This window comes from Dendrobates tinctorius, unplaced genomic scaffold (genome assembly GCF_039654945.1).
Source record: "Dendrobates tinctorius isolate UK_male_01 unplaced genomic scaffold, ASM3965494v1 ptg000028l, whole genome shotgun sequence".
Classification (NCBI taxonomy): Eukaryota; Metazoa; Chordata; class Amphibia; order Anura; family Dendrobatidae; genus Dendrobates; species Dendrobates tinctorius.
Genome location: NW_027361696.1, coordinates 85,913,873 through 85,932,982, shown reverse-complemented (window position 1 = coordinate 85,932,982; position 19,110 = coordinate 85,913,873). Strand labels below are relative to the sequence as shown.

Genomic DNA, 19,110 nt, shown 5'->3' with positions numbered 1-19,110 from the left:
TATTTCTCTAGGTGCTTTAAGTGTCTAAATAAAACACATGTAAAAACTGCAGATAGTTCATTAAGTGCAGAGTCAAATAATAAGCAGATTAGAAACGCGGCTTCACATCTGCACCAAAGACGCAGCAAATAAGGGGGAGAAGATTGTTATTGTGTAGTGTGGGGCGGATCCTGCAGAAAACACCATATAGCTGCAGAGTGTGAACACGGCCGTACAGACACCAGAAGCCGGATGTCGCATAGTGACGCTACATAAAGATGAGGAAGTTCTGGCGGCTCCGACTGTGAATGAAGGAACAAACAATAATCCCCAGGTCCCAACTAGAGAGGAGCAGGACGCACAGATGACATCGCGCTGCACGGACTAATAAAAAGCTGCGCTGGGGACCCGGGAGGTCAGAGATTCACGGCCTCCCGTCCAGCCGTCAGGTACCAATGACCTGGACCACAGACCCGGGAATCCATCTGCTCAGCTCTTGTCCCAACTGTCCAGGGTGCAGCGGACAGTCCTGGATTTGGTCTACACCCTGCAGTCTGAGGGTGTGTGCACACGGTGCGGATTCTGCTGCGTTTCCGCAGCGGTTTTGGCCCTGTGGAAACGCAGCAGTTCCGCAGACCAAGTACAGTACAATGAAACCCTATGGGGTTTCAAAAACGCTGTGCTGACGGTGCGGATTTGCTGCGGTTTACAAACCGCAGCATGTCAATTGTTTGTGCAGATTCTGCAGCGGTTTCATACCTTTACCATAGTAGAGGTGTGAAACCGCAGGGCAAAACCGCAGACCATACCGCAGGAAAACCGCAGGTCACTTTACCTGCGGTTTTACCTGCGTTTCTACGCGGAAGAATCCGCAACGTGTGCACATAGCCTCAGGCGTCTGCTGAATGTCCCTCACTGCCAGCGCCCCTCTGACAACTCCTCCTGTCAGGGGAGAAATGATAAATGGACGGGGATTGGGGTGTGGCCAATATTTGCTGATGCGCATTACGTCCCTCTTTCTGGTCTCCTGGGCTCTATGGCACTGTATGCAGTTCTCCCTCAGCCACATCCACTATCACGCTGTTTCGGAGCAGATTCGCCTATAATAGGCGTTGTGTGCACACACACTTTTTGACAAGAACCATCTAGCATGAACAGCGCCGCCCTTGTGACTAAGCCGAACACTACAGCTACATAACCAGAATTATTATTTATACTACGTCCTATAAAATTAACATTTATTAACTATTAATTATGAATTGCCTTCCAGGCACAGGAGTTAAATATTATTCAGGGGTCTTTATAACTGATGAGAGCGTAGTGATCAGGGGGCAAGGACTTTTCTGGGCTTTATGTCATTTATTCACAGGAAATCACTATAGCCAGCCATTCCTGCGCCTGTGGTGGCTGATAACAGAAAGCTATAGAGTGTATTTAGCTTATTTGGGGCAATAGGCACAGTTATACCGCTGTAACCAGAGGAATGGTCACATTAGTTACTGGGGTCACTCTTACTAATGTGCCCGTTTTCTAAAACAAAAGCGAAGACACTGCGTTTGTGCGTTATCGTTGTTGTCGATAAAGTTTGTTTAAAAAAAAAAGCGTCTGAAGAAAGTACGTAGCTGAAGCCACCGGAAGTGACGCGTACCCAACCAACATGGCCGACAAGGGAGATCCCACGTGGAGAGACGCTGAGGAAGAGGATGAAGATATGGAGGGGACGGAGAGTGAGGAAGAAGAGGACGATAATGATGACGAGATAATGGAGGAAAACGAGGGGGAGGAGAAGAAAGACGACGGTCCTCAGAGAGTGTACCTGCCGGGAGTGGAGCCCCTGCCCGAGGGAGAGGAGCTGGTGATGGAGCAGGACGCCTATGTGCTGTACCACCAGGCGCAGACAGGTGGGGGTCGGCCTGCTGGGGGCGCTGGTGACATTGCCTGTGCTCCGCTTCATGCTGTGTCTTGTCCTCCAGGGTCGCCATGTCTGAGCTTCGATGTCATCCCGGACAGTCTGGGGGCCGATCGCGCAGATTACCCGATGTCTCTGCTCCTCTGTGCTGGGACTCAGGCTGACAGCGCCCAAGCCAACAGGTAGGACTGCTGTGCTGAGCCAATCGGCATCAGAGCTGGGCTGGGAAGTTGGGGGCCCCTACACCTACTGTTCAGGCACGGACCCCAAACATGGACTTCACTAGGAAGCCTTTTTACTGGTTGGGTTCGCCCAAAACCACCACCCCACCCTCGAGCTTCTCGTGTTGACATCTGTATGACAGCTTGAGACTCCACAGCCCTGCGCGGAAGGACACTAGGAAGGCGGGTGACTATGATATCTTAGATCAGTAGCACCCCTCCAACGCTGCAATAGGAAATCACTGCAGGGGGCTTTAAAGTGTGTGCACCTTCTGTAACATCTGTGTTGTACTGACTTGCTGGCGCTCACTGATCTGACAGTTCTGTAACTCATTTATCTGTCTCTTTCTGAGCTCCTCTCAGCTGATTTAACTTCTTTGAGACTGTAAAAGCCAAATGGCGCAAGACTTTAAATGAATCTGAATTGCAAAAATTCGTTTTAGCTCTGAGTATGGGAATCTAGGTAAGAAAAGACAGTCCCCAAAGGTGGATGACCCTTATCTGCACTGTTTTTTCATGGAACTACATTGATGCCTGACCATCTCGTATGTCAGCGAGATCTCCATCGTGACCCAGAGAAAACCATTGCCAGTGTGAATAGAGCCTTACTCTTTTCCTTTGGGCTAGCTTCTTTATTTGCCTTATAGTATTCTCAGGTTTCCAATTCCTAAGCAGGGACCTGTCTGAATGGAGCCTCGTTCTCGAGATTGGAGAGATGACAATGATCAGACCCCTAGAGAACTGGAATAATAATAATAATAAATTTTATTTTTATAGCGCCGACATATTCCGCAGCACTTTACATTTCAGAGGGGATTTGTACAGACAATAGACATTACAGCATAACAATAATCACATACAGTAGATTATAACAAATACCAAGAGGAATGAGGGCCCTGCTCGCAAGCTTACAGTCTATGAGGAAAGAGGTAGACACGAAAGGTGGGTGGTAACAGTTGCTCTGATTGTATGGACCAGCCATAATGTTAAGTGTGTAACAGTACAGACACAAAGGGCTAATGGATGCATAAAGCATGTGGGAACATGATGCTGGGAACCTGGTTATGGTAAAACTTTTGGCTCTGCCACACAGGGATAGGTTAGGTTAATGTGTTGAGGCGATAGGCCAGTCTGAATAAATGCGTTTTCAGGACACGCTTAAAATTGTGGGGATTGGGGACTAATCGTATTGACCTGGGAAGTGCATTCCAAAGAATTGGCGCGGCACGTGTAAAGTCTTGGAGACGGGAGTGGGAGGTTCTGACTATTGAGGATACTAACCTCAGGTCATCAGCAGAACGGAGGGCGCGGGTAGGGTGGTATACTGAAACAAGGGAGGAGATGTAGGGTGGTGCTGAGCCATGGAGGGCTTTGTGGGTGAGGGTAATAAGTTTATACTGAATTCTGGAGTGGATGGGTAGCCAGTGTAATGACTGGCACAAGGTAGAGGCATCGGTGTAACGATTGGTGAGGAATATGATCCTGGCTGCAGCATTCAAGACAGATTGGAAAGGGGAGAGTTTTGTAAGAGGGAGACCGATTAGAAGAGAGTTACAATAGTCGAGACGAGAATGAATAAGAGAAACAGTAAGAGTTTTTGCAGAGTCAAAAGTAAGAAAAGGTCGAATTCTAGAAATGTTTTTGAGGTGCAGATGACAAGAGCGAGCCAGTGATCGAATGTGGGGGGCAAAGGAAAGCTCGGAATCAAGTATGACCCCAAGACAGCGGGCATGTTGCTGGGGAGTAATTGTGGAACCACAGACGGAAATGGCAATGTCGGGTGTAGGTACATTAGTAGCGGGAGGAAACACAAGGAGTTCAGTCTTTGACAGGTTCAGTTTCAGATATAGTGAGGACATGATATTAGACACAGCGTTTAGACAATCGCCAGTGTTTTCTAGAAAGGCTGGCGTGATGTCAGGAGAAGAAGCGTATAATTGGGTGTCATCAGCATAGAGATGGTAATGGAAACCAAATCTACTGATTGTTTGACCAATAGGGGCAGTGTACAAGGAGAAGAGGAGGGGGCCTAGAACCGATCCTTGAGGAACCCCAACAGTAAGGGGAAGGTGAGAGGAGGAGGAACCGGCAAAAGAAACAGTAAAGGAGCGGTCGGAGAGATAGGAGGAGAACGAGGAGAGAACGGTGTCCTTGAGGCCAATGGAATGGAGCATAGTGAGGAGGAGCTGATGATCCACAGTGTCGAATGCTGCAGAGAGATCCAAGAGAATTAGCATGGAGTAATGACCATTTGTTTTAGCTGTTAGCAGATCATTAGAGACTTTAGTGAGGGCAGTTTCAGTGGAGTGTAAAGAGCGGAAACCGGATTGGAGAGGGTCGAGAAGAGAGTTTTCTGAGAGATAGCGGATAAGACGGGAGTGGACCAGGCGTTCCAGGAGTTTAGAGATGAAGGGAAGATTAGAGACAGGTCTATAGTTAGCGGCACAGTTTTGGTCGAGGGATGGTTTTTTAAGTAGTGGATGTATGATGGCATGCTTAAATGAGGAGGGAAAAATACCAGAAGAGAGAGAGAGGTTAAATATTTTAGTTAGGTGAGGGGTGACAGCAGGGGAAAGGGACTGGAGGAAATGTGACGGAAATGGGTCACTGGTGCAAGTAGTTGGGCGAGAAGATGCAAGGAGCCTGCTTACTTCTTCTTCTGTGACTGGTTCAAAATCAGAGAGTGAGTTAGATGCAGTGGGGGAGGGAGGACAGTGCATGGTTTGAGGGGATTTGGAGATAATTTCCTGTCGGATCTGGTCAATTTTTTCTTTGAAGTAAGTGGCCAGATCGTCAGCTCGGAGCTCCGTGGTTGGGGCCTGTACTCTTGGATTGAGTAGGGAATGAAAAGTGTCAAAGAGACGTTTCGGGTTATTGGACAGTGAGGTGATGAGGGTGTTGAAATAGGTTTGTTTTGAGAGGTGAAGGGCAGTGTTGTATGTTCTAAGCATAAACTTAAAATGGATGAAATCTTCGTGTAGATTGGATTTTCTCCACAGACGTTCGGCGCACCTGGAGCACCGCTGTAGGAAACGTGTTTGCACCGTGTGCCAGGGTTGTCGCCGTCTGCGTTGTGGTGTTCTATTTATAGGGGGTGCAAATTCATCCAGGGCAGTTTGAAGTGTTTCATTGTAATGCTTCAATGCAGAATCAGGACATGAGAGGGAGGAGATAGGGGCCAATGAAGACTGCAAGTTATTCAGAAGTTTCTGGGTGTTAATGGCCTGTATGTTTCTATAAGTCTGGACAGTGGGGGTGACCTGAGCAGCCTGGCAGTTCTTTATAGAGAATGAAAGAAGATTGTGGTCAGAGAGCGGGAGAGGGGAGTTTGCAAAATCATCCACTGCACAAAGCCGAGAGAAGACCAAGTCGAGGGAGTTTCCGTCTTCATGCGTTGGAGAATTAGTAAGCTGCGAAAGGCCAAATGAGGAGGTTAGAGATAAAAGGTGAGTAGCAGATGGGGAGAGGGGAAGAGCAATGGGGATGTTGAAATCTCCCATGATGAGGGTAGGGATGTCACAGGAGAGAAAATGTGGAAGCCAAGTGGCAAAATGATCCAGGAACTGATGGGAGGGGCCGGGAGGACGATACACCACCGCCACTCGCATGGAGAAGGGGGTGTAGAGTCTGACGGCATGGACCTCAAAAGAAGGGAAGACAAGTAAGGGTACTTGAGGGATAACCTGAAATGTACATTTTGGTGATAGGAGCAGACCAACGCCTCCACCAGCTCTATTGTCTGATCTTGGGGTATGAGAGAAGTGGAATTTATCCATGTGATAAAAGACCACACTTGATCTTGATATATAGCCTTTAATTCACCTTTGAAAGGGGTTGTCTCATTTGCGACATTTATGACATGGGAATAGGAAATCCTAGAAATGTCTAACGTGCAGGTCCGACCTTGTTAAAAGAGGAATTCCAGGGCTGTTCACCTCCTGTATAGGACCGTGAACAGGACTAGTGACAGGGAGTATATGGATACCTATTGATTGTTCATGCATTCCGGCAGGTATCGGGCGTGACCTCACTGGCCCTCCTCACCTGATGAGAAAATGAGTAGCATTTATAACCATTGCCTCTATATGAAAAATTCTCCCCCAAAACCACATCTACTAGAGACTCTCCAGCCTGTATCTGTGGATGCTCGCGGTTATCATTCAGTTTCTGCATTGCTGTGAACAGATGGGGAAGACTGTATAAATCACGATGGTTTCTGTGAGCGCAGAGGACTGCAGTCCTCATTGCGTCAGTACTTTGGCAGCTAGGGGCCCTCACTTTTAGGGCAGGGGTAAAGTATTCAATTGTGTGTGTGAAACATTATAGAATTCTTCAGTCCAAGAGATCTCATCGATATCAGTGGGATGACCTGACAATTGGACATGTGTAGAGGCCATGAAGCCATGATAACTAGAGGGATTGCTCTAAAGTAGTAATTTACTCCGGCGCTCTTCTGTGTTATTTAGGTTACTAGTGATGAAGATGCACAACCTGCACCCGACCAGCAAAGAGAAGAGCGAGTCCGATTCTGAAGGCAGCGAAAGTGAAGATGAAGAGGAGGAAGAAGAACGGAAGCCGCAGTTAGAGTTGGCTATGGTTCCACACTATGGAGGGATTAACAGAATTCGGGTAAATTAATTTCTTTTCACATTCATTTATTTATATTTTTTCATCATGAGCCTACTTTAAAGGGGTGGTTCAGAATTAGAAAAACAGGCTCTTTGCTTCCAGTCACCGCGTCTATCCTGTCCACAAGCCGTGTATATTATTGTAACTCCGCTTCATTCAGTTCATTGGAACCGAGCTGCAATACTAGATAAAAGGCTATGCTTCTCTAATCCTAGATAATCCCTTTAAAGGGAATCTGTCACCTGAATTTGGCGGGCTATTTAAATTACTTCAGTCCGGTCCGATGGGCGGTGTTTCCTATCCATTCCTCCTCCCCATCCTTGGCCGCCGTCCGCAATATTTTCTGGAATTGAAGTAGATGTCCGCCATAGTCCGCGCGTGCGCAATGCAATCTTGCCTCGTGTATGCTTTGCCCAACTGCGGGCAAATCCTAAAAGTATTACTGTGCATGCGCCGGTTAACTGTCCCGGAAGTATTTCACTGTGTTTCGGGATATAGTTAACCGGCGCATGCGCAGTAATGCTTTTAGGCTTTGCCTGCAGTTGGGCAAAGCATACTGCTTGTGCGCGAGGCAAGATTGCATTGCGCACGCGCGGACTATTTCGGACACCTACTCCAATTCCAGAAAATATTGCGGACGGCGGCCAAGGATGGGGAGGAGGAATGGATAGAAAACACACCGCCCGTCGGACCGGACTGAAGTAATTTAAATAGCCCGCCAGATTCAGGTGACCGATTCCCTTTAAGAAATGTCAAGTGGTGGGAAAAAAGGGCTTCTCTGAATGGGACATCCCTATTACCTTTTTACAGCCGGTAAGATTTTCACTTCTTCAGGCTAAGTTCCTACGACGAAGATTTGGTGCTGTTTTCCCTCTCCATATTTTTTGTGCTGAAATGCAGCATATTACAGCTCCCGCAAACTGTATAGAACGTCCATAAATCCAATTTCAACATGTCATTTTCTCTTGCAGTAAATGTGTTTTTATTTGCAGATTTTCCCCATAGAGTTGAATGGCATGAGAAAATTCTGCAGATAAAAAAAGAAAAACCTATATATTTTTTTATTGCTTTTCGTGGAGGAACTGTGGTAAATAAAAGCATGTAATCGACACATGACTGTCAAAACCAGGTTATTGAGCAAGCAGGAAGGTTAGAAAAGTGCGGGAGTTTTATTTAAAGCATAACAAACAAAAGAGACCAAATCTACAGCTAAAGAGAATAAACAAAAAAGCACTAAATTCTCCATTACACTAGTTGTGAAACTGCCACTGGATTTGTGGAATAAAACCAAAAGTGCATTGTGTAGGTGCATGTTCACACTCCCAATTAAAGGGATTGGCCACTAAGAGGACAACCCCTCATTGATCAAAATGTTTGGCTCCCATAAAAGAATAAAGCCTTTACTAACCTCCCGTGATGGCGCCGTTCCTGCTGTGTCGGCACTTGCTCTCCTCGGGACTCTCGTGCGGTGTTGTGACGCGTGATGCTCGCGCCCAATCAGCGCTGGCGTCACTGCCCCTGCCTTCTGACAAATTGAACAGGAAGTCCAGGCTGCATCTGATCTCGGACTTCCTCTTCCTACTCAATTCGACATGGGACAGTGACGCCACAACAAAATCGCAGGAGACCGAGTGCCGACACCGCGGTAACGGCGCCGGCACAGGAGAGGAGTGTGTTAGCTTTATTTTTTTATGGAGGTCAAGGGAGATGGGTATGAGAAGCAGTTTTCCAAATAGTGAACAACTTTAACGTAACCTGTAAAAGCAAATGCGCTAATACCCTGCAGTAAGCAAATAGTAATAAAACGTGAATAATATGGGGGACTTAGATGACACTATTTTGATATAAATCAAAAGTGTAAAAGCCATCCCACCGTGACAAGGTGTACCCAATGAGGATGGTTTCTATCGTTAGTATTAAACCTCTCTATGTGCCAGACCGGCTCAATAGATGGGGCAGAGCAGAACCCAGGCCTGACTGTTTTGCACCTGCCCATGGAAAGCTTATTTTGTTTTTTATCCTATGTTATGTTTGTAAATGGCCATAGTGTGAAAGTGCACCCACACATTGCGCTTATACCAGCGTGTTCCGGTTCATTTCTTTGGCTTTGCTTTGGTTTTTGGGCTGTACATTTAGTCTGTTTTGCACTTGCCCAGGAAAGCAATATAGTCAGGCCTTCGTTGTGTGCTCTTCCCCGACTATTAAGGTTTAATACTAGAGATGGGATCATCCTGATTAGGTGCACCTTGTTGCGGTGGGTTGGTTTTACTCCTTTTGATCAAAGTAGTGTGAACTAAGTGCCCTATGTTTCCACAAACTATTTGCTTACCACAAGGTATTTAATAATTTCGATTTTATTCCAGGTTTTAGATTTCTGGAATAGTCTACTGGACGTTTCCCAAATTGAAAGATTGTGATGAATTCTTTGTATTGTGCAGATTTTTATTTTCCAGGACGTCCACCTGACAGCACCATGGAGGACGTCCTCCTCCTCCTTACAGGGACAGGAAAGCACATGAGAGGTTAAAAGGTCATGTCCCACCCCCTCTCCCTCAGTGTTTTTCCTGTCCCTGCAAGGAGGGACCCACGAGAGACTTACCGGAGGAGCTCAGGGGATCGTGCGGCCAGTCCAAGCCTTCCCCTGTCAAGAGGTCCCGGGGCCGAAACTCTCCGATGTGGGAGTCCCTCTGCTCCAAAGGCCAGGAGCAGGACAACGCTCCTGGAGGGAACCGTTCCTCCCTGTGGGAGGCTCTCGGCTCCAGGACTTACCGCCATAACAGGGTCGGCTCCCCGCAGGCGGCTGGCCGAGCGGGCACCGGCAGAAGGATGGGCGCAGCAGCGCCACGACAGGCGGAGGTCGGGCCCCCGCAGGCGGCGGGCCGAGCACACGCAGGATGGCTCCAACGGCGGCGAGGCAGCGCTGGAAGGCTCCAACAGACCGCCATAGCAGGCGGGGGGCGGTTCCCTGCAAGCGGCGGGCTGAGCAGCCTCCGGGGGAGAAGTGGAGGAGGCGGCCTATCGCGGAGAGGTCGTGCGTCACATCCGGTGACGTCAGACGCCGGCTTTGAATCCCGGGCGCGCGCTCCTGAGATCCACAGCGCCCTGCAGAATCGTGCCAGAATGGAAGGCAACGCTCCAGCAGGTGGAGGGGTAAGTGCGCATAGCGCAGACCACCCTCCCCCACCCATCCTCACAGCCCAGATCTGAGTAGGTGCCCCATCTGTATTATTAGGAGAAGGGAATCCCGGCAGAATCCCCCTCGGGGGTGAAGGACCCGGCAAAAGCCACCTCCAGATCGGTCCGATGCCCCGTATGCAGGGTAAAGCTGCCAGACACCTATAGCAAGACCCTATGCGGACCCTGTACCTCAAGGGTCATAGGCGAGGAACAGCCATCCTTCCTTTCTGAAATGAGAATGCTGATAAGGGAGGAAGTTCAGGCCTCTACAGCCGGCCTCACACGGCGCCAGTCCCCCAGCCCAGGGCCAAGTCGCAAGCGTCTAAGGTGGGAAGCAGACCCAGTGTCGGAAGCAAGCCCTAGCGAGGAGTCCGACTTCCGGGATTCAGACCAGAAGGAAGAAGGCGAGATCCTGGGGGATAGACCGGATCAGAGCAGGAAGTACCTGTTCAAACTGGAGGACACGGACGAGTTGGTCCAGGCAGTCAGAAATACTATGCAGATAGAGGAAGTCCCTAAACCACAGTCCAGACAGGACTTAATGTTTGGAGGACTAGTGGCCCGGAAACAGGTAGTGTTCCCCGTAAGTGAACACATCAAAACAATGGTCCAGGAGGAGTGGAAAGAGGCAGAGCGTCGGTTGATACTCTCCCGAGACTTTAAAAATAGACTGCCTTTTGATCCCGAGGAAACACGGGCATGGGAGGAAGTCCCTAAAATAGATGTCCCAGTCGCCAAGGTTATCAAAAAGACGGCCTTCCCATTCGAGGACTCATCAGGTCTTTGAGACCCGATGGATAGGAAGGCGGACGTCTTGTTAAAGAGAACATGGGAGACGTCGGCGGCTCTGATTTAGGGCCAACATAGCAGCCACCTCAGTGGCCAGGTCTATGTTTTTGTGGATGGGGCAGTTGGAGGAACACCTAACCAACAAGACCCCTAGATCAGAGATCCTAGCATCACTTACTCTCATGAAATCAGCCACGGTGTTCCTGTCGGATACGTCGGCTGAATCAGTAAGGTTTGCAGCCAGAAACGGCTCCCTCTCTAATGCGGCCCGGAGAGCAGTCTGGCTTAAATCCTGGTCGGGGGATAACGCTTCTAAAACAAAGCTATGCGCCATGCCCTTCTCGGGCCTGAGGGTATTTGGTCCAGCCCTAGATAATATTCTAGAGCTAGTGTCCGATAAAAATAAAGGGTTCCCAGAGGAAAAACCTAGGCGACCCCAGTCCTTTCGGAGAGGCGGCTCCTTCAGGAGACAGACGGAATTCAGGGGTCGGGCAAAGTCCAATAGAAGCTCCTATAAGGGCTCCTTCAGCCAAGGCGGGAGGAACAGGGGTCCCTCATTCACATCAACATCTTGATCGAGGAGGCAATGACGCCATAGGTGTTGGGGGGAGACTTCGCCACTTCGCAGCAAACTGGTCCCGAGTCACCCACAATGGGTGGGTCCTCAGAACCATCGCGGAAGGCTACAGTATAGAGCTCTATTCACCTCCCCCCGACAGATATATTGCCCCCACTGTCGTCCTGGAGGACTCCGCCATGTGGACGGATCTTCAGGACATGGTAAACTCAAAGGTCATAATACCAGTTCCCCCGACGGAAAGAGGAAGAGGGCACTACTCTTCCCTGTTTTCGATCACAAAACCATCCGGCGAGGCCCGTACCATCATAAACCTGAAACCACTAAATGCCTGGGTCAGATACAAGAGATTCCGGATGGAATCGATCCGATCCGCAATCCCCCTAATAGACAGGGACGCCGTTATGTGCACCCTAGACCTAAAAAAGGCATACTACCAGGTCCCCATCCATCCCTCATCCCAGAGCCTACTAAGGTTCGCGGTCAGTTTACAAGCCCGGACCTGCCACTTTCAGTTCCAGTGTCTTCCATTCGGGTTGGCCTCAGCTCCCAGAATCTTTACAAAATTGGTGGTAGAGGTGGTGGCCTACCTAAGAGATCAGGGTATTGTGATCATTCCATACCTGGACGACTTCCTACTGGTGGCAAGATCCAAAGAAGCGCTCATTCGAGACAGGATCCGAGCAACTACCGTAATGGAGTTCCTTGACTGGGTGATCAACGTCGGCTACGTTGACGTAGACGCCCTGAGTCAGACTTGGGGAGAATCCCTCTCTTATGCGTTCCCACCACTGGCTCTCATACCGGCAGTGCTCAGGAAGATACGCGAGGACCACGCAAGAGTGATGTTGATCGTGCCATATTGGCTGAGAAGCTGGTTTCCCCTTCTAGGAGCCATGGCAGTAGAAAATCCAGTCGCGCTACCCCCGTGGAAGGACATCATCCACCAGGGCCCGATCCACCACCCGGACCCAGCAAGACTATACCTGTTGGCTTGGATCCTGAGAGGGACATCCTGAAGGCAAAGGGACTGTCGGATCAGGTCATATCCACCTTACAGGCCAGTAGGAAACCGGTGACATCCGCAATCTATCGAAAAATATGGAAAAGATTCTGTCTGGAGGGTGGCAGGTCCGATCTTGTGGCAGGCGCCCCTGACCTCCCTAACATACTAAGCTTTTTGCAGGCAGGTTTTAATAAAGGCCTTAAGCCCAGCACTCTAAAGGTCCAGGTTTCAGCCTTGAGCGCCTTCTTCGATTACCAGTTAGCTTCACATCCCTGGGTAATAAGATTTATAAGAGCCACACAGCGCCTGCGCCCCACGATTAGGCAGCTCACCCCGCCTTGGGACCTGGGCCTGGTACTTCGGTTTCTCTGTGCAGACCCCTACGCTCGCGGTGAGAAAATAAACATCTCTGCTCTCACTCGTAAAACAGCCTTCCTAGTAGCCATTACCACGGCCAAAAGAATAGGGGAGATCCAGGCCCTGTCCACTAAGGACCCATATCTCCAGATAAGAGAGGACCGTATAATCTTAAGGTTAGACCCGGCATTTACCCCAAAGGTAGCCTCTCCAAAAAATCTAAACCAAGAGGTAGTGTTACCATCTTTCTGTGATAATCCCCGTAATAAAAAGGAGCAGCGTCTTCACTCGCTGGATGTGAGGCGCGCAGTTATAGACTACCTAGAGGCCACCAATAGCTGGCGCATCGACCCGAACCTGTTCATCCTTTTTGGGGGTAGAAATAAGGGGAAGAGGGCCTCTAAGGCGTCCATCGCGCGCTGGATTACCTCAGTAATGTCGGACGCCTACCAAGCTGAAGGCGCCAACCCGCCAAATTCCATAAAAGCCCACTCTACGAGGGCGGTATCGGCCTCATGGGCCGAACGGGCGGGGGCGTCGGTTGAGCAAATCTGTAGAGCAGCAACCTGGGCCAGTCTTAATACATTCTGCAAGCACTACAAGCGTGATGTGTTAGCTGGTCAACAGACCGCATTTGGGAGAAAGGTTCTCCAGGCGGTAATCCCACCCTGAGGAGGTGCTTTGGTACTCTCCATGGTGCTGTCAGGTGGACGTCCTGGAAAATAGGTATTAGACCTACTGGTAATGATGTTTCCAGGAGTCCATCCTGACGGCACGGGTAGTTCCCTCCCGGTTGTGTTATACGACAATGTATTATGTTATGTCATATGCTGTAATATAATTGTTTCATTAAACTGTTACTAGCATCATCCACCTTGTGGTACTTGTTAAATCACTGAGGGAGAGGGGGTGGGACATGACCTTTTAACCTCTCGTGTGCTTTCTTTTCCCTGTAAGGAGGAGGAGGACGTCCTCCATGGTGCTGTCAGGATGGACTCCTGGAAACATCATTACCGGTAGGTCTAATACCTATTTTTCCCCCGTTTCTTACATGAAAGATTATTTTTAGAAGAGCTCATAATATTCCCACTGTGGCATCACTCAGGCAAGTCGCACTACAGGATAGAACTTGGATCTGGTTATGACGCCAGCACTTCTCATATGTTCTCAGGTCTCTATGCTTATGGATACACCGGTTGCTGCTGTTTGGTCAGAAAAAGGTCAAGTTGAAATCTATGATCTCCAAAAGCAACTGGCGGCAGTGTCTGACTCACAGATGTTGGCGGCTTTCCTAAAAGAAGAGCAAGCAAAGATCAAGCCCGTCTTTTCTTTCTCTGGTCATATGACTGAAGGATTTGCCATGGACTGGTCTCCAAAGGTAGCAGGTAAGAGATGGACGTAGATAGAAATGAGCCCTGACCGAACGTATCCATTACAGTAACCAAACGTTAACTCTAGGAGTTTTGCTATTTTCACACTTTTTGTGCTTTTTTTTTTTTCTCCAGGCCGATTGATTACTGGTGATTGTAACAAGAACATTCATTTGTGGAATCCTAAAGAAGGAGGGTCGTGGCATGTTGACCAAAGGCCTTTCACTGGCCACACGAAGTCTGTGGAGGATCTGCAGTGGTCACCAACTGAAGCCACGGTAAATAGAAATCCACACTTACTGCTCTGTCTGACTTGTTAGTACGATCTTATAACTATAGGTATTTAGTATTGTAATTGTATTCCGATTATTGCATCTTATTTCTCAAAAATGTGTATAAAAAAAGCAATGTTTTATGAACGCTCAACTGTGGTAGCACAAAGAGCAGTAATCTGGGCAGTAAATGGTGCAATATATCAGTCAATGTCTCAGGTCAGCAAGACTTTTGATATGAAAGGACACACCAAGCTCTGATGGTTAACCTCACATTGAGACATCTCATTGGTTTTGTCAGGATTTAAAGGGGTTCTCCGCGACTTATAAATAATCTAAAATGAATCCATGCCATTGCTGAACAAAAAAAGGAAGCCTATAAGTTCTTGCCGCTTCTCCGTACTGCTGCTAGGGTGCTTTCCCGGTCTCCTGACCTTCTCTAATAAAAGGAAAAAGTGAAGTCAGGAGACCGCTGTGGTCAGTCAGCATCTTGGCCAGAAAACATGGTCTCCTAGCCAATCACCGAACACTCCAATGGGAAAAAAAAAAATGAAGTGACCACCAGGCAACACTGGTAAAAGTATGGAAGAGTGGTGGGGGTCGGTAGGTGAGGTCTTGTGTTTCTATATTCATCACAAGCACATTTTGAAGGCTTTTGTAAGTAGCAGACAACTACGTTAACATTGAGCTATTCCTTGAAATACCCATATAGCAGCGCGTTCTCTGTTGTGTGAGAAGTCTCATTTTGTTTTCCTGCCAGAATAATTAACCTTTTTCTTGATTTATATATTTAAGATATCTAAAATGATGGACATCCCCAGGTGAATATTTTCGGTTCCTAATCATGTACTTAACAGGTTTTTGCCTCTTGCTCGGTCGATGCTTCAATTCGTATTTGGGACATCAGAGCAGCTCCTAACAAGGCGTGCATGCTGACCGCCAGCCCGGCCCACGAGAGTGACGTCAACGTGATCAGCTGGAACCAACATGAGCCTTTTATCGCCAGTGGAGGAGATGATGGTATCCTCAAGATTTGGGACTTGCGCCAGTTTCAGGTCAGTGTCTGGCAGTAGGTGTTTGGCTTATTACATCGTACATATTGTACATGTATAATAAGTGAATGTGAATGCTGTATACTCGTTGCTGACATTCAGTAAGGGTACGTTCACACTGTTATAGGAGAATCTCCTATACATGCCAGGCCAGAGCATCCGCCGACAACCTGGTCTCTGACTTTCTGCTGCAGCTGTGATGTCACATACTTCATGTTGTAGCCAATCACTGGTGCGCGTGTGATCTACCATCGGCACATTGGTGATGCGTGATGTTGACGTGATGTCGCCACTGCAGCCAAAACAGAGACCGGGACAGTGGTGGAGAGGGGATTAAAATCCTCTTTAATTTTTCATGCCTGCAAGTGTTTGGGTCCACTTTGCTGAAAGGGAAAAAGAATTAAAGTATATGCTGGGAGTTTTTCAAGATGCAATATATTTTCAAATTGCACACGTCGTAGTGTGTACTGGGTCTTATTCAGCTATCATTTGTGAGCAGAAGCACACATTTCCCCTGCAAAAGCTTTTTTGTAGCTGGAGTTGGTTCTCTTGTGAAGATTTGAAAGTTTTGAGCTTTTGTTTGGATGTGCTGTTGCTCTAGACCTGGGGTCCCCAACCTTGTAGCTTGGGATCCACATGTGGCTCGTGGTTCCATGAATTGTGGCTTTCGACTGTCTGCCAGCTTGGTGCAATAGGTCCAGGTCTAGCAAACAGGTATGTAGAGTACATCACAAAATAGTGATTTACGTGAGTAGCCCTGCACAGAAGTGAAGATCTGGATGCACATATACTGGTCTTAGGAGTTTAGAGATATTTTGGGTATGGTACGCTGGAGGATAGTACTACCTCTTAGAGGAGGTGCTCAAAGCTGGATGTGACAGTGGGTTGGGAGTGCTTGATGGGAGAATACTGAATGGGGGTATTGTGGGAACGCCTGGATCTCAATGTACTGCTTTGGAGTGATTTTTGTGGAAAAGCTTTATCATACCTGTAATGGTGGCTGCTTTGGTTGACACTACTTTGAGGTGGGTGGGAGCTGGATCTGGCTCACGCCCCTCTCTGTGCTGAATGTGGCTCGCGACCCTCTCTCTAAGCTGAATGTGGCACTCAAGGTCAGAAAGGTTGGGGACCACTGCTCTAGACTGTGCTCTGAGGCTGCCAGCAGAGATAACATTACCTCTGCAGCATGGGGAAAGCATGGAGGGACTGCAAGTGGCCTGATCTAGCGAACTTCAGGGCAGTGACAGTGGCATATGCACCTTACTTAACCCCTTACTGACATCGTGACATCGTGTGTAATAGTACGCCAATGTCAGTATCTCTGCCTTTGATGTGAGTTCCGGCGATGAGCCCACATCAAAGCCGGGACATATCAGCAGTTTTGAACAGCTGACATGTGCTCGCTGTAGCCGCGGGTGGAACTGCGCAGCTATTAACCCCTTAAATGCCGCTGTCAAACGGCATTTAAATGGCATTTCCGGCAATCGCGCCAGAAATGCGTATATCGGTGACCTGTGTCACGTAATCGCGGGCCATCGGTGTGTCGGCATGACAACCACAGAGGTCTCCTTGAGACCTATATGGTTATTGATGCCGGATTGCTGTGAGCGTCACCTGGTGGTCGGCGCTCATACCAAGTCTGCAATTCTACTACATAGAGGCAAACTGAGCATTGCCTCTACGTAGCAGAGCTGATAGAGCTATGGCAGCTTCTAGCCTCCCATGGAGACTATTGAAGTATGCCAAAATTTAAAAAAAGTGTTTAAAAACATTAACTACAAAAGTTCAAATCACCCCCCCCCCACGCCTTTTGCTCTATTCAAACTAAAACAATAAAAAATCAAACATACACATTTGGTATCGCCATATTCAAGATTGCCCGATCTATTAATAAAAAAAGATTAGCCTGATTGCTAAACGGCGTAGCAATAAAAATCAAAACTTTTTTTGGTCGCCGCGACAATGAATTAAAATGCAATAATGGGCGACTAAAAGGTCGTTTCTGCACCGAAATAGTATCATTAAAAACGTCAGCTCGGCGCTCAAAAAATAAGCCCACACCCGACCCGAGATCACGAAAAATGGAGACGTTACGGGTATCGGAAAATGGCGCAATTTTTTTTTTTTTTTCACAGAAATTTTTTTTTCACCACTTAGATGAAAAAGAACCTAGACATGTTTGGTGTCTATGAACTCGTATTGACCTGGAGAATCATAATGGCAGGTCAGTTTTGGCATTTAGTGAACCTGGAAAAAAGCCAAACATAAAACAAGTGTGGGATTGCACTTTTTTTGCAGTTTCACCGCACTTGGAATTTTTTTCCCATCTTCTAGTACACGACATGTTAAAACCAATGGTGTCTTTCAAAAGTACAACTCGTCCCGCAAAATACAAGCCCTCACATGGCCATATTGACAGAAAAATAAAAAAGTTATAGCTCAATTTATGGAACAAAAATATTACCAGATTTTTTTGGACTCAAGCTGGTGTTTTTCTTTTTTTACCCACAGAAAGGAGTCAGTGTGGCCCGGTTTAAACAGCACACGGCCCCGATCACCTCTGTTGAGTGGCATCCTACAGACAGTGGGGTGTTTGCCGCTGCTGGTGCTGATGATCAGATAACTCAGTGGGATCTTGCAGTGGAGAGAGATCAGGATCAAGAGGGTGACACAGAAGATACTACTCTACAAGCCATCCCACCACAACTGCTGTTTGTTCACCAAGGAGAAAAGGACATTAAGGAGTTACACTGGCATCCACAGTGCCCTGGGGTCATCATCAGCACAGCTTTGTCTGGTTTCAATGTGTTTCGTACCATCAGCGTGTGAGGCCGTTCACCACCCATCACCATGGACAACTTGGCAACTTGTAAAGCAATCAATGGTGCAAAAGACACGACGGTCAGGTACAACAGATCGCTCGTCTGTGGGTTTACTGAAAGTTGACAAATAGGTGTGGTCTTTATATAATTCTTATAACTAGTTGGGGATTTGGCCACATGCCCAACATTTATAAAGAAGGCTTTTGCCTTCGGTCTTCTACCTTGTATTGCTGGATGCTTACAAACACCGTGTGTTTTCATAAAGTCTTTTGGATCAGATATGACCTTAAAATATATTGCTTTATGTCTCTTTTCTACGAACTAGCATTCTTCAGTCTGACAAGCTTCATTGCCGATTTCTTTGAACATGATTCTATGTAGAAGAAAGCACTGAAAACCTTAGTGTGTGTGTGTATATAATATTCACAAGTCTACCGTCGCTCAAAAATGACCTGACAGATTCCGTTTTAATTGACAAGTGCTTGTCTTTAGAAGCATGAGCTGGGCATAATGTTCTGATCACTACAACATAATGGGCGCTACAATGTCAGATTTGCAATTTTCACTTGGCAAGATGCACTGCTGCTTGTTTCTGGATAACACCCATGTAGACAAAATCGTGACTCCACCTGTAGATATATTCGCAGAGGGGTGTAATTTTTAAAATGGGGTCATTTGAGGGGGAATTCTTTTCCTCTTACACTTTGGGGCCCTGTATGGATTCTGCAAACTATTCTTGAAAAGTCTGCTCACCAGGAGGCAAATAGAGCTCCATCCCTCCCAGGTCTCTCCAGATGGCTAAGCAGTACTGTACAGACACATACATTGCCACATTCAGTAGAAATTGATTAACAAATTTTGGTGCCTTTTCAGCATGTGAAAATGTAAAATCTGGGGCTAAAGCAACATTTTTTTTGTTTAACCCTTTTCTGCCTTTGGACGGAATAGTA

The 19,110-nt window shown here is 47.6% G+C and overlaps 1 protein-coding gene across 1 annotated transcript; it reads left to right on the top strand.

The window, feature by feature from the left end:
- Positions 1-1,467: 1,467 nt before the first annotated feature.
- On the top strand, positions 1,468-18,454 carry GRWD1 (glutamate rich WD repeat containing 1). Its single transcript, XM_073571148.1, has 7 exons — positions 1,468-1,880; positions 1,953-2,070; positions 6,576-6,738; positions 13,816-14,029; positions 14,150-14,292; positions 15,144-15,341; positions 17,850-18,454. Exons 1-7 carry the CDS (start codon positions 1,637-1,639, stop codon positions 18,165-18,167), a joined length of 1,398 nt encoding a protein of 465 aa, XP_073427249.1. The 5' UTR covers positions 1,468-1,636; the 3' UTR covers positions 18,168-18,454.
- The last annotated feature ends 656 nt before the right edge of the window (positions 18,455-19,110 follow it).